Source organism: Plasmopara halstedii, assembly GCF_900000015.1.
Source record: "Plasmopara halstedii genome assembly, contig: Scaffold_3120, whole genome shotgun sequence".
Taxonomy (NCBI): Eukaryota; Oomycota; class Peronosporomycetes; order Peronosporales; family Peronosporaceae; genus Plasmopara; species Plasmopara halstedii.
Window position 1 is genome coordinate 1,918,920 of NW_020190023.1, and position 19,018 is coordinate 1,937,937.

Sequence of the window (19,018 nt, forward strand, 5' to 3'; positions counted from 1 at the left end):
AACCTGCAAAGGAATTCACGCCGGCACCATTCGTGAATGAGCCAACCGCCGAACCTGCCACTCTCACATCTGCCGAGAAGACCACGAAGGAACCCTTGACAGCTCCAGTGACGCCGTGTCCTGTGGATGAGCATACGACGGCACCTGTAACACCGGAATCCACCACCATGGCGCCTTTGACACCCGAATCACCCTACACAGCACCTACACCAGAAATTCCTGAGAAGGCGGAAACTACAAAGAAATTCAAGCCGGCACCAATCTTGAAAGAGCCAACAGCAGAACCTGCCACTCCCAAACTTGCTGAGGAGACCACGAAGGAGCTCTTGACAGTACCAACGACGCCGTGTCCCGTGGATGAGCATACGACGGCACCTGTAACACAGGAATCCACCACCATGGCGCCTTTGACACCATCCACGGCACCTAATGTAAAAGAGCCCTTGTCAGCACCTACATCGGAAAGTCCTGAGAAGGCAAAACCTACAGAGGGATTCACGCCGGCACCAATCGTGAAAGAACCAACCGCAGAACCTGCCGCTCCCAAACCTGCTGAGGAGACCACAAAAGAGCCCTTGACAGCACCAGCGACGCCGTGCCCCGTGGATGAGCCTACGATAGACCCTGTAGCACCAGAATTCACCAGGCCTATGACACCCGAATCACCCTCCACAGCACTTAATGTACAAGAGCCCTCTTCAGTACCTACCCTGAATGAGTCTTTGACGGCATTAATAACCAGCGCGGAGTCTACATCAAAGCTTGCAACAGCACTTTTGACGCCAGAGTCAACGGAGGGACTTGCAACGCCTTGTCCGTCGGAGAATTTTACGCCGACACCTTTGAGGGAGCCCAATAAGGAGAACACAACTGCGTCTGCAATGCATGAGTTGCAAGAGGAAGTCACTTCGGCATCAATTTAGCAAGAAACCACCCATGATGGCATCAACTATGGAAATTTTTCCAGAACTAGTTCTTGCTACGACCCACCGCGTTCTGTACAACCAAGGGATTCAGGGGCAATAACAATAAATCGAGCCAATTATGGAGTTTACCGATCATTCGCAGATATGGAACATGCACTATCCAACCGCTTCCTTGCCGATTAATGCAAAATTAATTGCCAATGCAATTTGTAGTGCCGTAGCTGACCAAAAAATTTAAAAACGCTTAAAGTGACTCATTGCCTATTGACTTCTGACAATTTGAATGCTTTAAGTTGATTCACTGATCTAGACTTTTAATACTCAAATTTGGTGAGTTGTGATTAATATATTTTTTCTTTGACTATAGATATTACAGAAATGTTCAAATACCGATCAATAATTGCAATTCGCCAATATCTTGAGCACTCCAACTCTTCATGTTTCTTCCTCTGCTACTAACACTCTCGACCTTGCTGCATTTTTTTCATGATATTGCAGCAGAAAATCTCAACAATATTCGACAAATAAACAATGCGCACTCGATGCATTGGGTGCGAGGATCCCGTGCGGCGCCAGAGCTAGAACTGACATTACGTGTGGCTTTATATCCACAAAAGAGTGATGGTCAACTCAATGATCTTGTTCTTGCTGTGACAGACCCTGTGTCACCTCTTTACGGACAATATTTGACGAGCCCAGAGCAACTTCAAAAACATTTTGAGCCATCAAACACGAGCCTTCAGAGTTTTCTGCATGTGCTCCGAGACGTGAAAGAAGTGGAAGCTGTGTCAATGGATATTGTTCAGGATTTCTGGCATCTTAAACTCTCTACAGCCACAGCTGAGCGTCTTTTTAGTACCGAAATGTTCCACTATACTCATCGACAGTCCTCAAATATGTCGATTATACGTCCCCATGGAAATTTTAGTGTCCCAAATGAGCTTGAAGCAATTGTTGCATACGTTGATGGACTTGAAAGTTTTCCAACTGAAATGCAAGCAAAATTCATGCAAAAAAGGGTAAATAATGCCAATGATCCTTTTTTGATCAAACATGAACCATTTGTTACCGAATTTCAACAGTTTGCAACACCCGCTATCATTCGTCAACAATATGATATTCCCGAAACAAATTTTGACAATGTGTCAAATAATTCAGCAAGTGGAAAATCTCAAAATTATCGCACAAAACTTGTTGTGGGAACATTTTTACATGAATATTACAATGAACATGATTTGCTTGAATTCTTAGAGACAATCGACGGTCAACATGAACCAATAAAGTTGCCACGTACTAATGGTCAATGTACTTCTATGTATCCGACTGGAGAAGCATCATTGGATATTCAAATTGCAGCATCTCTTACAAGTCATAAAGATGGTGATGCTTCTAAAATTGAAATGGTATGTTACACGCAATTACGTGATTCGAAACGCAAGTTTGCAGCAGACAATCAAGAACCGTTTTTGACATTTTTACGGCATGTAAATGCGATGAATCCTCCACCAACTGTAGTTTCAATTAGTTACTCGGATGATGAATGTAGTATACCCATTGCATACGCAACGATTGTAAATCGGGAATTGATGAAAGCAGCACTTCGTGGTATTTCTGTTCTCGTATCTACTGGTGACAATGGTGTGCGAGGAAGTCAATTGGCACAAAAGTTTTGCAATATTACAAGCTGCAATCACTTTATGACGATGTTTCCAGCATCGTCTCCATATGTTACTGCAGTTGGAGCAACAACACTTGCTATCGAATCGAAAAGTAGTAACAAGTGGAAAGAAACAGTGACTTCTACTAGTGACCCAAGTGCACTTATCACTTCAGGTGGTGGTTTTAGTGATCTCTTTGACATGCCTGTGTATCAGCACAAAGCAGTAACCTCCTATTTGACACTTGCAAACTCAACTGGACTTTCACCATTCTTTCGAATTACTGGAAGAGCGTTGCCTGATGTAGCGGCTGTAGGTCATGCTTTTCCTGTGGTTATCAATGGAAAAGTTAACGCAATGGATGGCACGTCAGTGTCCGCTCCTGTCTTTGCGTCGATGATATTATTGCTCAATCAAGCATTGCCTCAATTACCACCACTTGGATTTTTAAATCCACTTTTCTATCGATTGTATGATGTATGTCCACAAGTTTTCGCAGATATAACACAAGGAAATATTGCATGTGGCTCCAAAGGAATGACTTGCTGCAAGAGAGGACATAGTGCCACAACGGGATGGGACGCAGCCTCAGGACTTGGAACACTTCAATTCTCTAGAATGCTGACGGATCTACCAAATTGTTTGACTCGGATCAAATCTGCAAGTGATTTAAAGATGACGGAACAACTTGCAGATATGTTACGAGATGCAGAATCTGATCACATTTATGAGAAGAAATGGACACCTGGAGAACAACGTGCGACTCAAATCATAGGTATCATTAGTCTTATCGGCGCAATCTGCTTAACTGCTCTTTTTGTTTCTCTGCGTAAACAACTCTATCTCGGCTCTAATGATCTTCATACACCAGTGTCAAAACGGTATGGATCGTGTACTCAAAACGATTCAGCTCGTGAATACCTGCTTTCCTCATAATTTGAAAACATCAAGAAGTAGATTCTATGTCGCGAAGGTTTCTTACGACATATTCTCCGTGATCTAAGTCAATCAATTGAATCTTTCCGAACACACTAGTATATTTCGCCCTCACATCGATAAATTTCTAAGCTTTTAATATCTTGTCAACAGAATTTTATTGCTGTAGCATCAGGTCGTGGAATTAAGTCACAGCAAGTCATGACTTTCTTTCACCGATGCACATTCGATAGGCTAGACAGTTTAAGTGAATCAAGATGAAATAATCATGCTCATACTTACATCGAACGATAAAGTTGGGAAGCTCTAGAGAAAAGAATGTTCATTCACCTTAACATCTGATAAGGCAGGTTTCAAATTTCAAGGATACTTTGCACCAGTTTGAAGGCATGAAGCCCATCACTGTGCGATGAGAGATAGAACTCAAGTTAATGTACCTTACTATTGTATCGCACACTCGATAAACAAGATTTAAAGTCAAACTTGTAGCTAAGACAATGCCACTTCACGAAAGAAGCCACCATCCATGAGTTTACAACCACTTCACCGCATAGCAACTTTGCAAGTACTCACTTTAGTGAAACCTCAATGTACAATACATAAAGACGGGTCTTGATAGGTAGCGCCAGTAATCTCCACGAGATGGTCGCTTTCGAGCACGAATGACACACCCGGACAATTGATCTGACGTCTTTTGACCCTTAAATCTCGCTATTGATGCACGTCGTTCAAACTTAATGTCGTCATCCTCGCACTCTTTTGACTCGAGGTCTGACGCCTTTGGAGTAATCGACAGATTTGTTTTCAAGGCTTGGCTTCTAGCAAGTATAATGCTTTCTTGCCCAATATTCATAAATCAGCTACGTATTGCGGTGTCCTGAAACTTTATTATCTACGCGTCATACAGCTTTCGTAGGTCGGTATCATGTACTTGATGTTGACAAAAGCGTCTGCACCACCGTGTCTTTCAAAAATATTGAGCGTTTCGAGAATCAGATCCCCAATATTCTCTTGCCGTCGCTGAGCATAGTCAATCGAGTCACCACAATTGACTCGTTTTGTAATAAAGAGATTGAAGACTGATAAAAGCTGTCGGTAATACGGCACTAAAGCTTCACCTGTGTACGGACAGCACAAAACAAGTCGCTGCAAGACTTTCATTTGTAGACAAAGTACTGTCTGGTTACGTGTCACGAGATTTGCCTTAATTGGCGATATTAAATGTGGTAAACATGGCAACACACGATTTCCACCCTTCTCCACCATGTCCAAGGTGCCGTTAAGCGCTAAGAAGTGATAAGGTTCTTGTAAATCGCGTAATCCTTCCATAAATATTGGAAGATAGTGTGAATAGTCAAGTTGAGATAATTCCACTTGCCATTGAAGCTTTCGCACTGCACCGGCAAAATTAATTCGTACTGGAAGATCACCCCGATCATCTACAATAGAATCACGAATATCATCAGAATTCTCAAAGCTATCTGCTCTTACAAAATCAATCGTACAAAAGTTTCGAAAGCGGGTGGGCTCTAACTTGCGAGGTCTGAAAGCACCAGCTGATTGAGGTCGAATAATTGGTGCTAGTGGTGCAGGTCGAGTAAGTGTTGTAAGACTTGGAGACGATGAAAGCGTCCCAGACGTCAGTTTTGCCATGTGTCGTGCATGATGAACGGAATTTCGAGAGTTGGCTACCTCATTGTTCCTCGTTTTCCCTCTTGCAATAGACACGAGTGAACGATTGTTTGAGGTCTTATGCATTTTAAGCTCTGATCTTAGAGATGATGTGCTGATACCATTCGTTAACATGTTTCCTAATCTCTCGATGTAGTATTTCAGAAGCCTAAATAGAAATGATAAGACATACAATAATTGACGAATTTTGTTTTAGACCTCACACTCTTATCCACAGCCTGAAATAGGAATCCAAAAAAATACGAGATCGACTGTTGGGGTTAGTTAACAAGCACATCATGAGGATCTTTAAGATTATAATATATGTTCTCGATTCTTTCAATTTTTAAACGGAAAAACATGTCGTGTCTTTGATAAAAGTGCTTTCCATCCAGCGCCAATAGTTCAGGTGGTGTGGTCGTCCATTATTAGATGTTGATGCTCTATCAGCTTACAAGCAGCAGACAAAAAAACTTAGATATCCGCGGACCTTACGAAAACGACGAAGTGATACTATTGAAGGCACGTATCTTTGAGGGTTGAATGTAGTGTGCATGCGCACAAACTTAAAGTTTTCAGTATATGAGTGCGTAGAGATTAGATCTAAAATGTGGTAGGCTCAAGACGAATTACATAATTTTGTGATTCTGACGCCTGCTATTCAAGGAGCCGCAAACAATAATTCGAACAAGTTTTCCTATAACCGAGGGCTAACGAGAACTTTTCATCCCTAAATTATGTCAGATCGGAAAGCACTTTGTTTCAAGTTTTTTTTTAATTAAGAGCAGCGAGTGCTGAAAAGTTCATGAGGATGTGATCTTTTAATGTTCTGAGAATATCTAATGCGTAATCGAAGTTTCTTGCGATTCGATTTTTTATTCATAAACGATAAACGTGTGTACGGTCCTATGACAAGGTCCTATGAGTGGTTCGAGACTTGAAAATTCACATCACATCTAAGTCACTCTGGCATGCCATTTAAAATGGATGAGATTGATCCTCGCCTGCCATTTCGGTGAGTTGTTGTGGACGGCCTCACGCTTGTCGAACATCCGCCTATACTTACGTCCCTTGAACGTCCATAACGACGATCGCCACGAAGTCGTCGTCCTGGTACACTCTGGCTCTGTAAGCGACAAATCGAAGGCAGATCGTCTTGCCAACAAATTTTGATGGGCGGCGGTTGGTGTGCATGGAGTCCAAACGTCTGTTTGCGCTTTTTCGATCGAAATGTCTCGCGAATTGCCTCCTTCTCAACACTTTTTACTCCGACAATTGCATTCGAGTCTGCATCAATCGCGTTCTCGTTTTGGCTTTTGACGTTAGTATGATTCTCAATACTTTCGTTTTGAACGTCAATCTTAGTTTCCACCATTTCATTCGGATTTGGAAAAATATCCAATACGTCTCCAGCATTAAATTGTCCCGTGTCCATTGACATTTTCGAGTCGGACTGAGATTTTCGGCTTTTTTCGTTTGGATTTTGAATCACACTCGATAATTCCTCACGCAATGTGGCAATTTGTCCGTGAAATCGTTTGCACTCTGCACCTGCAGCGTTGCTTGCTAGCACTTGTAGCGATGTAATTCGATTGACAAGACTACGAATTCTTCGATGTGGCCATCGAATGAGGCCATTGCGACGGCAAATTTTCTTCATTAATGTGATACAAACACCTAATTCCTTGGCCACGACTGCCATGGGTTTATTAAAATGTGGCCGTAATTCGTTCAATGTTAGAGATTTGACGTCCACTACACCATTTCCATGTGGCATGGGTAAAATTTGTTGCTTTATCGGACTGCCACTTGGAGCTAGAAATAAAGTCGGATCACCTGAAATTAACGAATCATTGAGATTCCCATTCGAAGGTGTTGTAGCGTAGTTTCCACTCGAGACATTTAATGGTTGATGCATCATCATTTGATGTGGACTAAGAGTCAATGAACCTCCCGACATGTATAAGGACGAAAAACTCGAACCATGAAGTGGAGACATTTGAAGTGGCAATTGGTCCAGTTGCAATTGCAACGGTTGCTGGTGCATTTGCATGTACGGGGCACTAAGACCCGTCCCATTAATTAACGGGTCTATCTGATGCGTGGGTTGAGTTAAAAGCGCGTACATGTTTTGTGGCCCCTCGTATGACCAAGCATCAGATATCAATCGAGAGTCAAAATTCAGATCTTTCATGACGGTTGGAGATACGGGTGATACCGAATCGCAGCTTATGCTCGGTACTGGAAGACCATCGCTAGGTTTCGAAAAGACCGATTCGTCAAGTGTGACGCCCATATTACGAACAACAGCAAGCGATGTCTCGACTTTAAGACTAGAGCCTCCAGGTGTTGTTGGCTTTATTCGTTGAACATTCGACTCAGGCCACATTAAGACGGACTTTGAGATGTCAATAGGTGCAAATGGTTTATTCTCGTCCATACTGGATAACAAAGACAAAGACGCCGATGAGTCCGTGCCGACGCGACTCTCAGACTCTGAAACGGTCAATTCAGGGGTGCGTTGCTGCTCCATCTCGACTGCCATTACGTCAAGATTTGATCTTGCAATAAGCAATGGAACGGCAAACGTTCATCAGCCGCGACGCGCAAAAATATCGAAGAAATCTTTCTGGCGCAAGTTTCGCGATTTTAAGGGTACTATCGTCAGCAGTTACGCATACAACTGACCCAATCAGGCGAAAGATGGGTATGAAAGACTACTTTTCAGATTTTTCTTCATCCATCTGGGTGTCATTTATGTGTCATTTCGCAGGCGACTCTTCAAGTACCTCTGCGCTAATTTTGTACCTAGTTACACTGGTTAGGGTGTGTACAGTGCAACCTCCCAGGTCACGTTCATAAATTGGACATCATTTGCCTGTCCTCCGAGATGTATAATGTACGTGTATACACAATATGATGGTAGCAAAGGTCATTATCATACCTCACTTTCGACTTTTTTTTTCTCAAACTGAATACTCTAAGAGCATCATTCCTTTGGTAGTAGTCTATGCCACTAATGCGATTCCACATATAATTACTATCTTGATACGTACCCCTTTTTTAAGTAACTTATGATTGAGACGGCGCGGCTTCGGTGATCTACAAATAATCTGAAAGTTGAGCCATTTCAACTCAATTCGACGTGACTTTAAGTCACAAAGAACTCGGTAACAAAAGATTCTGAATGTGTTAAGCTTACAGATGCAATAATCTTTGCTGCTAAAATTCACACCTTGATAATTGCTATCCAGAGTTTTCCAAGTCTTCTATCAGATATGCCAATACAGTGGTACAATTGTTCAGTGAAGCCATCCATTTTGACTTGGACGCGAAGTCATTCGTGCACACAAGACCAGAATTTGATGTAAAATATGATTTTAACCACTGGCAACAGTTCAGCAAATGACGCATTTCCCACCTCTAATTTGCTTGAAAATTACTGAAATATCAGTAGTTTTTTCTACAAAATCGTTAAACGAGTTCTTTGTTGGTGAGATCAACGGATAGCAATCTCTTCACTTGCTTTCTCCGTATTCATTTTAGTGATCCCATATATCTCCGCAAACGAATTGATGGCCATTTCACCTCAACTTCATCATCAACCTGCCTGCTTCAAATTCTTCAAAATTCATGTCCTTCATAGCAAAGTCAATGTAACTTCTTCACTCCTGTTCAGCAACACATATTCAATTACCCAATCGCTTCATCCATCGGGTTTCAACTCATAATAAATGATTGAGCTGTCTGTGTCGTCTGAAGAACTCGGTCGATGGAACAGACAGCCTGAACAAGCTCAGACAAGAACAATCTCATGGTTTGTTCGTATTCGTAACACTTTGAATCGATACTCGCCTTTGATTCCTCCTACAATCTTGCTCATTACCTTGGTAGTGGTACTTGTGCAAACCCGTACAAATGATGCTGACTCATCAGTAGATTCAAACGGATTATTATTACTTAAGTTGGAATGGAGTACACAAGACAACGGTTCAATACATTGTGCGAATGTGACGCTTTTGTTCTGTACTGAGGAGTTCTGTAAGACCGAATATGTCACCGATGTCGAAACGGTAGCAATTCAGCGCAGTCCAACAATAACAACAAATGACACAGGCTTTTTCATCGACTACACTCTCGATCTGCGTGTTGGTAACGATACTTTATCTTCATTATGCAACGTTTCCGATGGTTTTCCACTCGAGTCTACTTTATATGCTCGAAAAATTGGTATTTTGAATCTTCATGTCGTTCAAGCCTTTCATCATCAGCCAACGGAAATGGAATATTACAACTCTAGTGCTTCTTCGTTTGCTAATGCAAGTTCTGTTTTACTTGAAATCAGCGCTTCTGAAGAGTTTGATGTTGTGGTTGTGGTAAATAACTCGTTAATTACCAATTCCAAAGCGAGGTTTGTCGTCTTCATGATAAACAATGATCTTCACTCGGCTTTATCATCAAATGGCACTGCGTGTGCTTACCTACGAAGTGGCGGTAATGTATCGACTTACAACACGTCTGTTGTATCAGAACCAAGTCTCGTCATTTCTCAAGACAAAAGTCTACTCATTTTTCATATAGAAGATGCTGACGACGGGATGTTCAATAATAGCACCACCGATGGTGATGATGCGTCCAATAGTTCGGATTCATCGACATTAGATAAACTTGGCCGCCGCATTTTGGCTCTTGAAAGCTCACGAAGTCGCTACAAAAAAGCACTTATCATTGTGCTGAGTGTGTTTGGAATCACATCGTTCCTAGGTGCAGTTTTGTTCATTTACCAGCAGCGTCGAAAGCAGCAATTCATCGAAGAAGAAATGATGTTAAGAAATATGCGTGGTGATCACGATAATGAGCTCGAGCTCATGCATACTATTTACTTGCTTTCATCTAGCTCTCATAGCTACGAAGGATCTGTAGAGATATAAAAGATTTAGCATGTTGTAGGAACAAGATAAAAAGTTAATGTAAGTAGGAAGTACAAGTAACCACACTTGGGAGTTGTATTATATGATTGTCTTTGTAATTCCTTTATGATGAGAATTAGTTTTGATGAGGCTAGAACACATGGCAGCACCTTGAGCTGCTTCTAACTTGTACTTTACTTAAGTGCAACAAGCTGTACTCGTTCTGTCTATCGCAGTGTGGTACGAGAAGTTCATCCTCTAAGTCTCTATATGTATACTTTTGATAACACCTTCGATGCAAGTGTAGTATATTTTGTCTCCATTCTCTGCCGTAATTTTTTGCATGCATATATCCATAATTGATGTCTGTTCGACAAATATAAATATCAAATTCATGCGCTTTACTATCTCTCATAATTATACGTATTTTTATTCTGACGTTACCTCTTTTCTGAGTTCCGCATCCTATATAAATACCGAAACTTTGATGAATGTTCACAATTATACCACGCGCAAAAAAATAACTACCCACGAACAATCACTGCGCCTGGAGAACCACCCCCCCTTTACCATGCCGTCTCTTCAGAAAATATGCTTGCACTGTGGGTCCGCTACTGTGCAACGAGTATAATGGCTTAAATATCCTTCGCCAAAAAGCGTGATCTTCGCGACCAAAGCGCGGAAAGAAACTCTCGGTGATGATGGCGAAGTATTCTCCAATGAGGCGGGTCCCAAGAACTCTGCGAATCCCGATCAAGCACCTCCGCCCTCACTTGGCGACACACGGCCTAGCCGTTCCACACGGAGAAATTTCTCACTGAGCTCGAACTCCCCACCGCACGAGTCTCGGGAGCTTTGCCATTTTCCATGGGTGTGAAGCGTTTCAAAACCCCGCCGTGTAGCCCAACATAATGTCCAGCTCGCTACCAAGGAGCTGGGAGTGGATCATGGAGCCCAGCTTCTTTTACTGCTGGCACAACAGTTACGCCAACTCTTTCCCAAATTACGCAGTGACTACGGTTTGATACTGTTTGAAATTTCTCGCCATGCTGGTACGGACCTCTCTAAATGCCAATACCCGGAGCAAAACGATGCAAGATTGCCAGTCCTTGAGTGCTTTCTCATCCACAGCGTAATCACTTCGCAAGAATACCGTCTGCACTTGGAGAAACAGCGATTGGGAAGCTCATACATTTTCTAAGGGATGTGCCGTGGTTACTAGAGGCTGGTGAAGTACCGCTTCTTATCAGACTCGGTTTGCGCGCTGGGATAGGAAAATACGCCGTTTACTCATCTTAAGGCCTTACAAGCCAACTTTCATGCGGACAACCGCCTAGAGCTTCATCGTATGCTTGCAAAGTTGACACGCGATGTCGACATCAAAAAGGCAATATATCAGCTTAAGTTCCTGCTTGTTACAGCCTTGCTTGTCTCCATTACGCAGTAACTGCAAATACAAAATACCGCTCTTTTACCAGAAGTTTTGTCGCTTCCCGCTAGTGGAAAGCGCGCTTCGACGGGCAACCCTTCCTCATCTCTTTCAAAATAACAGTCGTACGCGTTCATGGCACCGGCTTCCGTAAGCCTTCTTGATTATGACGGTACACCGACTCTCCGAAAGTCGGCGTGCGAGCCTCGTCATTGCAGCATATGGCTTGAGGCGCCCACTGCTAATCAGAAATGCGTTGCAGCTCTGAAGCAGAATGTAGCTCAGCTACCAAGGATGTTATTGCTTTGTCTGCAAAGTGATCTTCACATCCGATGGGTTCATAAGAGCTTATTTGTGGTGTGGCTTCAGTAAGGTCTTGCAGAAAACCAATTGCGTTTGCACTTACTCTTGAAAATGCAAAATTCGACTTAATCCTTTTTCGCAGAGACTGTAAACGGTCCGATGTAGCGCGGTCTCAAATTGATCATTCAGACCAGAGATACTGAGTGTGAAGGTCATTCAATTATCCGTTAGCCCTCACCATTTTCGAATTTCTTCCGCCGGCATCTGATATTGGTGGATGTTTCGAATAATCGAGATGAAACCACTTATTTTGCAAAAAGCATAGCCGGGTTGATATTAGTAAGCCAAAGCCTCATCGTAACGGTGGAAAAGGCTTTCAAAGGATCACCACACCCGTTAGGTACATGTTTCAAGTCTATAGAAACATGTGGTGCATTATCCAGCGCAAGGTCGAAAAGGAGGGGGGTATCTTATTTTCTCTGATGCTAGTGCTCCGAGGAGGAGCAATTCACGCGTTCCGTCTGGCCATCGTTTTATAGAGATAGAGATTTGGTAGTTGATATATCAAATCTGCTGCTGGGAATTTTGCTCTCTTTTTAGTACTGTTTTCCAAAACATCGATCTGATAAGTGCCGACAATCCATAGAGATGAATCACTTTGATGGGAATCAATTTTGTTGTCTTCTTATCGGCAAGTTATCGCTGACAACAACCAAAAGACCCATCTTGCTTTGGCCTTTTACAAATACCACGATATCGGTATTACTGAACGCGTCATTTGAAAAAAAACAAATATCAGTCGATATTTATAAACTGCCAGCACTCTTCCAAAACTTGAAGTCTGGCCAATGGTGCCGCCGTATGCGGCGAGGGCCTGATCCGTTCACTCATTTTGCACGAGTTTCTATATGTACCTATCCGATTATACATGGAGGCCCATCAACACATAGAGCTCATCGAGCTGTATGACTTATCTTCTCCGGTGTGGTCACGGAAAGGAATATCATGTTCTTCGTACAGAATCTTGAGCGTGAGGTTCTATGATATTTTTCATGAAGCACCAATACACGCTGAGTGTCATTTGGGTCAGTGTCGGCAAGCGCAAGGGCATACTCCATTGCAAGTAGCGTCTTGTCTTGAACAAGATTATTCCTCTCGTCTTCTTTCCGATGGCAGGGACTCAGACTCGATCATTCATTTTTCCGGTGGGAATCAGCTTACGGTAAAGCGCAGCAGTTGCTAATAGCAAGGCGCTGGAAAAGTGCAATCGGCCATGCTGTTTTGCAGCATTTTGCTCACGAAAGTGACATCTGCGTCGGAATTGTAGGTGCATTGACCTTATTAGAAATATACTTCGTCGCGTGCTGTTAGCCTTTCTATTACACAACATTAATTTTGAGTGTGGAAAGTGAAATACTCTCACCAGACTTGCTTCATGCTGTGCACAAAAGAAAGCGTCAGTGACGTCATACTGTTTGCTTTGTAAGGGTCACTGCTATGTGACGCAATATTGAATTCCTTCAATTAAGTCAAATTCACGACACACTCCCCTATCCGAAGGTTACATGTGTAGTGGATATCTCGTCACCACTTTGTGGTTGTGTTACCCTTTGCTCACAGGATACATTAGATCGGTACCATGATGTTAGCAATCTACTTAGCTTTCTATAAGAGGCCTCAATAATAGATTGATCCACGACAAAAAAGTACATCCTCGGCATCACTTCCGGTACCAACCGTTTCACTGCAAAGACTGTCTTGAAATCCCCTCCAGATATCTTGACAGCTATATAAGAGCTTCTGCTAAATATAGTGAGGATAGCCGTACAATCTTCCGTCGCATATTTGTGGAGCTTCAGTTCCCCGTATGGTGGGCCCGCCACACGATAAGGCTGACTCAGAAGTACCGTCAAAATCTAAGAAATGACGTATTTGCCTACATATATTCAGGGACCAACCTTTTTACTTGCAAGCTACAGTCGCTCTTCAGCTCTACCAGCTCTTGCACGGCAGATTGCGATCGCCTAGCTTCTTCCACCTCCCTCCCGGCACTGATGCAGAGGGCAACATTCACACCATTTCCTTGCCATTCCGACATAGATCCATTCGATTGGATACGACGTACAGCCGTCCTTTCTCATTTTGACAGTTACACGCTTTGATGACCACGAAATATAATTACTTGTTTGCGTCTCATCCTGAGACCTCGGCTCACTTGAGCATTTGTCTTCCAAGCTCTGCTCAAATCACCTAGCAATATCGCTGCTTACAGTTTCGTTGAGTCCCATGTTTTGCAGAAAAGATTTTAAGCTTCGTGACCGCGCTAAGATCGCTTTCGTTCTTTAGCAGACGTGGGTACATGACACGTTATTTCTCCATAAGTAGAGAAGCGTGGTATCTAAAATTTGACTCCCAGCCTCTCCAAATACTTGTAGTATTCCAGCCAAATTGGTCAAATATACGATCGTATTTCGAATGTGAGTCCAGTGCTAGAAAACGTTCCACGCTGTCAAAATTCCTTAACTCAGTTGATGGTATAGATCTCAACTCTTCACTTGTGCTCCAATCGCAAGACGATTCATGTATATCGGATCCGTAGTTGGCATTCACAAAGCATTTGCGTAATAATTACTGATTTTGATAGTCTCGATTTCGACAGTCATGCGCCGTCCATAAATGCACAGCGCACCTAATCTATCGGGTCTTCTCACTGCTTCACAAGCTTGAGGATCATCCAATAACCCTGCTCTCTGAGCCTCACCTCTGCAGAATTATCCTACAAGCTTGATGTATGAACATCACCATTGTAGGATCATCTAAGCACTCTGATCTATAAGTCTCATCTCTGTTAAACTTTCGTTACTTTTGAGCTGGGTATCATTGACCACGATTCCCATAAGATTCAGTAGAGCCAATTCATTCACCAGTTCACACTGAGACGACATTTTCCCAAAGGATTTCGTCGTACACCCTTTCAAGAAGGCCCGACCTTTTGTACCTCACACTAAAAATGCATACAAGACGAAAAATGTATCATACTACGCACAGGCTTCATCTGCGATTACTGAAGAGTTGCTCAGAACAAAAGGATCTTTAGATACTAACTCAGCAGGACTGAAGGCCATTGCTGTGGAAGTGCTCATAAATCCTACATTCCCAGGACCCATCCTCGCGACGCTGTACTCCGCACTGAATGCAACGCGCATCGCACTCTCCACAGAGTAAAGTGACGCTGAATTTTTGCTTCGTCAAGATAGTAACCGTTATCGCCCCCGGGAGATGGTTTCAGTTTTTTGCGTGCGTTAGTGATTCTGTTTACCTCGATAGGCAGACTAAAACTTGTAATGCATCTGATACGCCTGGTTATGCCCTCGATAGCATCCACTACAGATGGTTCCACATTATGAGCGCTTTTTTGTAAAAGTACCACACGAAATTGCAAATTTTCGCGCGCAAACCCCTAAATTTGCGATCGCACACAACACGCTGTGGTTGCGATTAGAGCAAGATTAATTCCATGACCATCTCAATTCTTCCTTTCCATACGGGAAAATCTTGCAAAGCCTGAACGCTCAATATGGGCGGTGTTTGGATTGTTCGCTTTTACGTAACTAACACTGTTAGTTAGCTCTGCTAAGGCTAGAGTACATATAAATAGGATTATATATACTAGGACTTACACTGCATGAGATTTGTATTACGTTTTGTTATAAAAAAGTATCTCTTCAGTGGCGCGCGGCTAGCAACCGACCATCCTATTCGGGATTACGATTTCAGAAATACCAATATTTGTTTAGACTGCTGATACACTAAATTTTTTCTTAGGGTTCATTTAGTACAAAAATACTGTAGTTCAAGTACTTCAATTGCTAAAGTAAAGTACACACGATATATTGCAATAGCCTCCATCAGCACATTGGTTTGTGTGCCCTTCTGCAGCTTTAAATGACGGATTTGGGGATTATCAGATATTAAATTCCAGTGAAGTTGCAGGCTGGCATAGAATTTCTATACTAGATACAGCTGCGTGCCAGCGGCAACGACTTAAGAGTCATGAGGTATATGTTGTGGCTTAGTATTGTCTCACAGGAAAATGACACGCCAATTTTTATTGTAAATGTAACTGCTCATGAAGTCGATGTTTACCAGAGGAGCTCTTACGGCAAGGCAAGATTCTGATGACTGTGCACACGTAGTTTTCGAAACACCAAATACTACCCCATCGTTAGACTTAATATTACATATGTAACCGTATTTGTAAACCGCATGGGACATCAAAAGTATAATCAAAAAGTTAAAATAGATTGCCTTGGTTGGGGGTGCTGCTAAAAAGCTGATTATTTCAAAAAAATGCTTAATGCGACGATTGCACTGCTGCAGCTTTTTGTCTCGAACCTATTGCCTCGATGTTGTAATAAAGTCGACAGCGTTCATGAAAAAACAGTTTTCATCAACAAAATCCATATTTTCGTCGGATCGAGCCAGGGCGTGCGCACATGCGCTTGCCCAGATTGCTTGTGCCTAAAGAGCATGTTTTTTAAAGTCGACGCCAACATAATTATGGAAGTGACATGGTGTTTTCCACCATGACGTGTCATTTCCTTCGTGACCAAAGCCGTAATTTGAGCAACAAGGCACATCTCCTATCACAACCTCCAGCGGCGTCAATAACAGCAACTGAACTTTTCTTAGTCCGCATTCCAATAGAGCGGATTCCGCATCCGAGATATGAAGTAATTATTCGGGCAAGCGAGGAAAAGATACAGAGGTTCGTGTCTTCGACATTTTTAAGAAACGGAACGTCATTAGCGTTGGTGCACCAAACAAAGTCGTTTTTGGCAGGTAAATGGTGGATATGTGACGAGTTATAAAGTGATTGCACAGAAAATATTTTGTACACTTTTTGCAAACCGTTTGGAAGTCTTACCACATCAACCCTATACGTGCTAGATACACTTTGTCTGGCAGTGTGGCATAAAAACATGGCGCATGGTTAGACCATTGAAGAGAATCCTCTTGTATTGTCTTATCTTCTCTTTTCTTCTCTCCTCTACAGTCTGCATAGGGGGACATCCACTAACTTAAGTTTTGCAAACTATTCATATGTCGAAAAAGTATGAACTTCATGTTTCTATAGTACGGGTGCGAGAAAAAAAAGTATCGTTGTTGCAGCAATCCGACAAGTCAGATTTTCTCGAAGTTACATTATATCCAACAATTGCTTAAGCTCATACTGCGAGAAATCCACTGGATTTATGCATAGATAGTAATAATTTTTTTTTATCATAAATCATTTCTTTTCGCTTCTCAGGAGTAGCCAAACATTTGCACGTCTGAGAATGCGACCGTAATACAGACGCAACGACACATCAAGTTTGCATGTCAAATGAGTGTACTAGATGACGAACTCTCTGAATTCTCACAACTAGAACAATAGCGATGCACACCTTGTGATCTTTTTACAAGCCTGCCATAAATTTGCAAGCTCTCACTTGTAAATGCTCACATGTCCTGAACAGCTCAAATCCTCGTCAAATGCGATTGTTCAAATTGTGTCCTAGAGCGATAAAAGCTGCAATCCCCTGCAATCCCTGAGTTGTTGTGCAAAGTTGAGCGATACTAGCCATGATGTCACTATTATAGACTGCATCCTACTCATTCAATATAACTGTCGCAGGATGCGTGTCGCACTTTGGAACAATGTGGATTTGAGATCGTCAGTACATGCCGGAGCTTCTTTCGTAGAAATTTGCGGCAGTCTTCCTCCAGACGCACATTTATTGAAATTAATTATGAGCTTTCACAAGTTACTTGTCCGACAGGCTTGCAGATTTACAGTCAACACCTAATCGAACATCCTGATCTTGCTTGTATAGAGGCGCACAAGTCACAGCGACTTCTACACGTCGAAGTTCTTACGTCGGAATAGGGTCACTAGCCTTTGCTCACCCAAACTTTACTACATCGTGACAAGCCGTTGGTCACTTATTCCGACGTAAAGTGTTGAACGTGTCGCAGCGCAGCTTGTCTATATAAGTCCTTAAATGGCTTTGAGAGCGTGAAACGAGCCCAAACCTCAATTTATGAGCGTTTACTGACATACAGGTCACAATCGCACAGTAGTAATGGATATACAGCAGTGCCATCTTTTGCGTGTTGGGCTTGTGTAGTCCTTTGTATCCTGACTTACACTGTGCCATGCGTCGATTAAGTCCAACAAATTAAGCCAATCACCCACTTCCTCTCCAACAATGCCTGGGAGCAACCGGAAATGTGAAGCTTGATACAGAGCAGTGTCCATTGTGACGTTGAAGTCACCCATGACTATGGGTGCCATGGGGAACCTTGTAGAGGAGAAAAACAGAGTCGTTGTTGGTATGGATCAATTCGTTATGTTTGAGCGTTTACAGCCACGGTCCATTGAGCCGTCCATTTTCAAATCAACGTCTGTACGGATCGTCTCGTTGTGGCTGACGTTGTAGAGAACATTCATTGTCATCTATAAACCTTGCTGAAATAAGTCACGCTTATACTTATGAGCCTAATAAATGCAACAACCGGCAAAGTCTCGAGCTTGATCGAAGCTACATCCCGCTCTCTACGAGTTGCGCATGGCACCGCACATTCAGAAAACTTTCTTGGTGGAACGAAGGTGTAGATCTGTCTTGATTATACGATGTGCGCTGTCAGGGTAGTCTTGCCAGAAATGGATCTCAGCTTTCACGATTCTCAGCTCGAGAGTAGCTTTTTCATCTTACCAGATACTGGATTTGACCCTAAAATCCCTATAATCTGACTCATAAACGTTTAGCAACAAAGAGCTTAATGCAAAAAAACATATTGGTATGGCGAGCTGCTAGTATTTAGCTCTATTCTTTTGGTTTTGGTACAGCTCATCGGGACTCATTGCGCGATCGTCGAGGGCGTCAGTCGTGCGTCGGACTTCCTCACAGTTGTCTGCATTTGATCCAGACACCTCAAATTATTGAAGCCCGGAGGGTATGTACCATACTCCTGATCTCCTAATGGAATACAAACATAACCTCAGAGATGGGCTGACATACCCAAGTATTATCAGGATCCACCGTGATCAGTCTGAAAATGGGCGTATTGTTGAAAACAAAGTATCGCTCTTGTTGCTGCTCTATCATCTGCAATAAAGTAGCTATCTGTTGCTTCGAATTA

The 19,018-nt window shown here is 42.6% G+C and overlaps 6 protein-coding genes across 6 annotated transcripts; 4 read left to right on the forward strand and 2 right to left on the reverse strand.

Moving 5' to 3' along the window:
* Positions 1–167: 167 nt before the first annotated feature.
* On the forward strand, positions 168–923 carry PHALS_07948 (uncharacterized protein; the record flags this gene model as incomplete). The annotated part of the gene is made up of 1 exon (XM_024721500.1): positions 168–923. The coding sequence occupies one exon, from the start codon at positions 168–170 to the stop codon at positions 921–923; it is 756 nt and encodes a 251-aa protein (XP_024586593.1).
* Positions 924–1,363: 440 nt separating this feature from the next.
* On the forward strand, positions 1,364–3,520 carry PHALS_07949 (tripeptidyl-peptidase 1; the record flags this gene model as incomplete). Its single annotated transcript, XM_024721502.1, has 1 exon — positions 1,364–3,520. One exon carries the CDS (start codon positions 1,364–1,366, stop codon positions 3,518–3,520), a length of 2,157 nt encoding a protein of 718 aa, XP_024586594.1.
* Positions 3,521–4,408: 888 nt separating this feature from the next.
* On the reverse strand, positions 4,409–5,173 carry PHALS_07950 (Uncharacterized conserved protein; the record flags this gene model as incomplete). The annotated part of the gene is made up of 1 exon (XM_024721503.1): positions 4,409–5,173. The coding sequence occupies one exon, from the start codon at positions 5,171–5,173 to the stop codon at positions 4,409–4,411; it is 765 nt and encodes a 254-aa protein (XP_024586595.1).
* Positions 5,174–6,152: 979 nt separating this feature from the next.
* Positions 6,153–7,736, reverse strand: PHALS_07951 (RWP-RK domain; the record flags this gene model as incomplete). Its single annotated transcript, XM_024721504.1, has 1 exon — positions 6,153–7,736. The coding sequence occupies one exon, from the start codon at positions 7,734–7,736 to the stop codon at positions 6,153–6,155; it is 1,584 nt and encodes a 527-aa protein (XP_024586596.1).
* A 1,189-nt stretch (positions 7,737–8,925) lies between these two features.
* Positions 8,926–10,122, forward strand: PHALS_07952 (uncharacterized protein; the record flags this gene model as incomplete). The annotated part of the gene is made up of 1 exon (XM_024721505.1): positions 8,926–10,122. One exon carries the CDS (start codon positions 8,926–8,928, stop codon positions 10,120–10,122), a length of 1,197 nt encoding a protein of 398 aa, XP_024586597.1.
* A 6,282-nt stretch (positions 10,123–16,404) lies between these two features.
* Positions 16,405–16,704, forward strand: PHALS_07953 (uncharacterized protein; the record flags this gene model as incomplete). Its single annotated transcript, XM_024721506.1, has 1 exon — positions 16,405–16,704. One exon carries the CDS (start codon positions 16,405–16,407, stop codon positions 16,702–16,704), a length of 300 nt encoding a protein of 99 aa, XP_024586598.1.
* Positions 16,705–19,018: the final 2,314 nt, after the last annotated feature.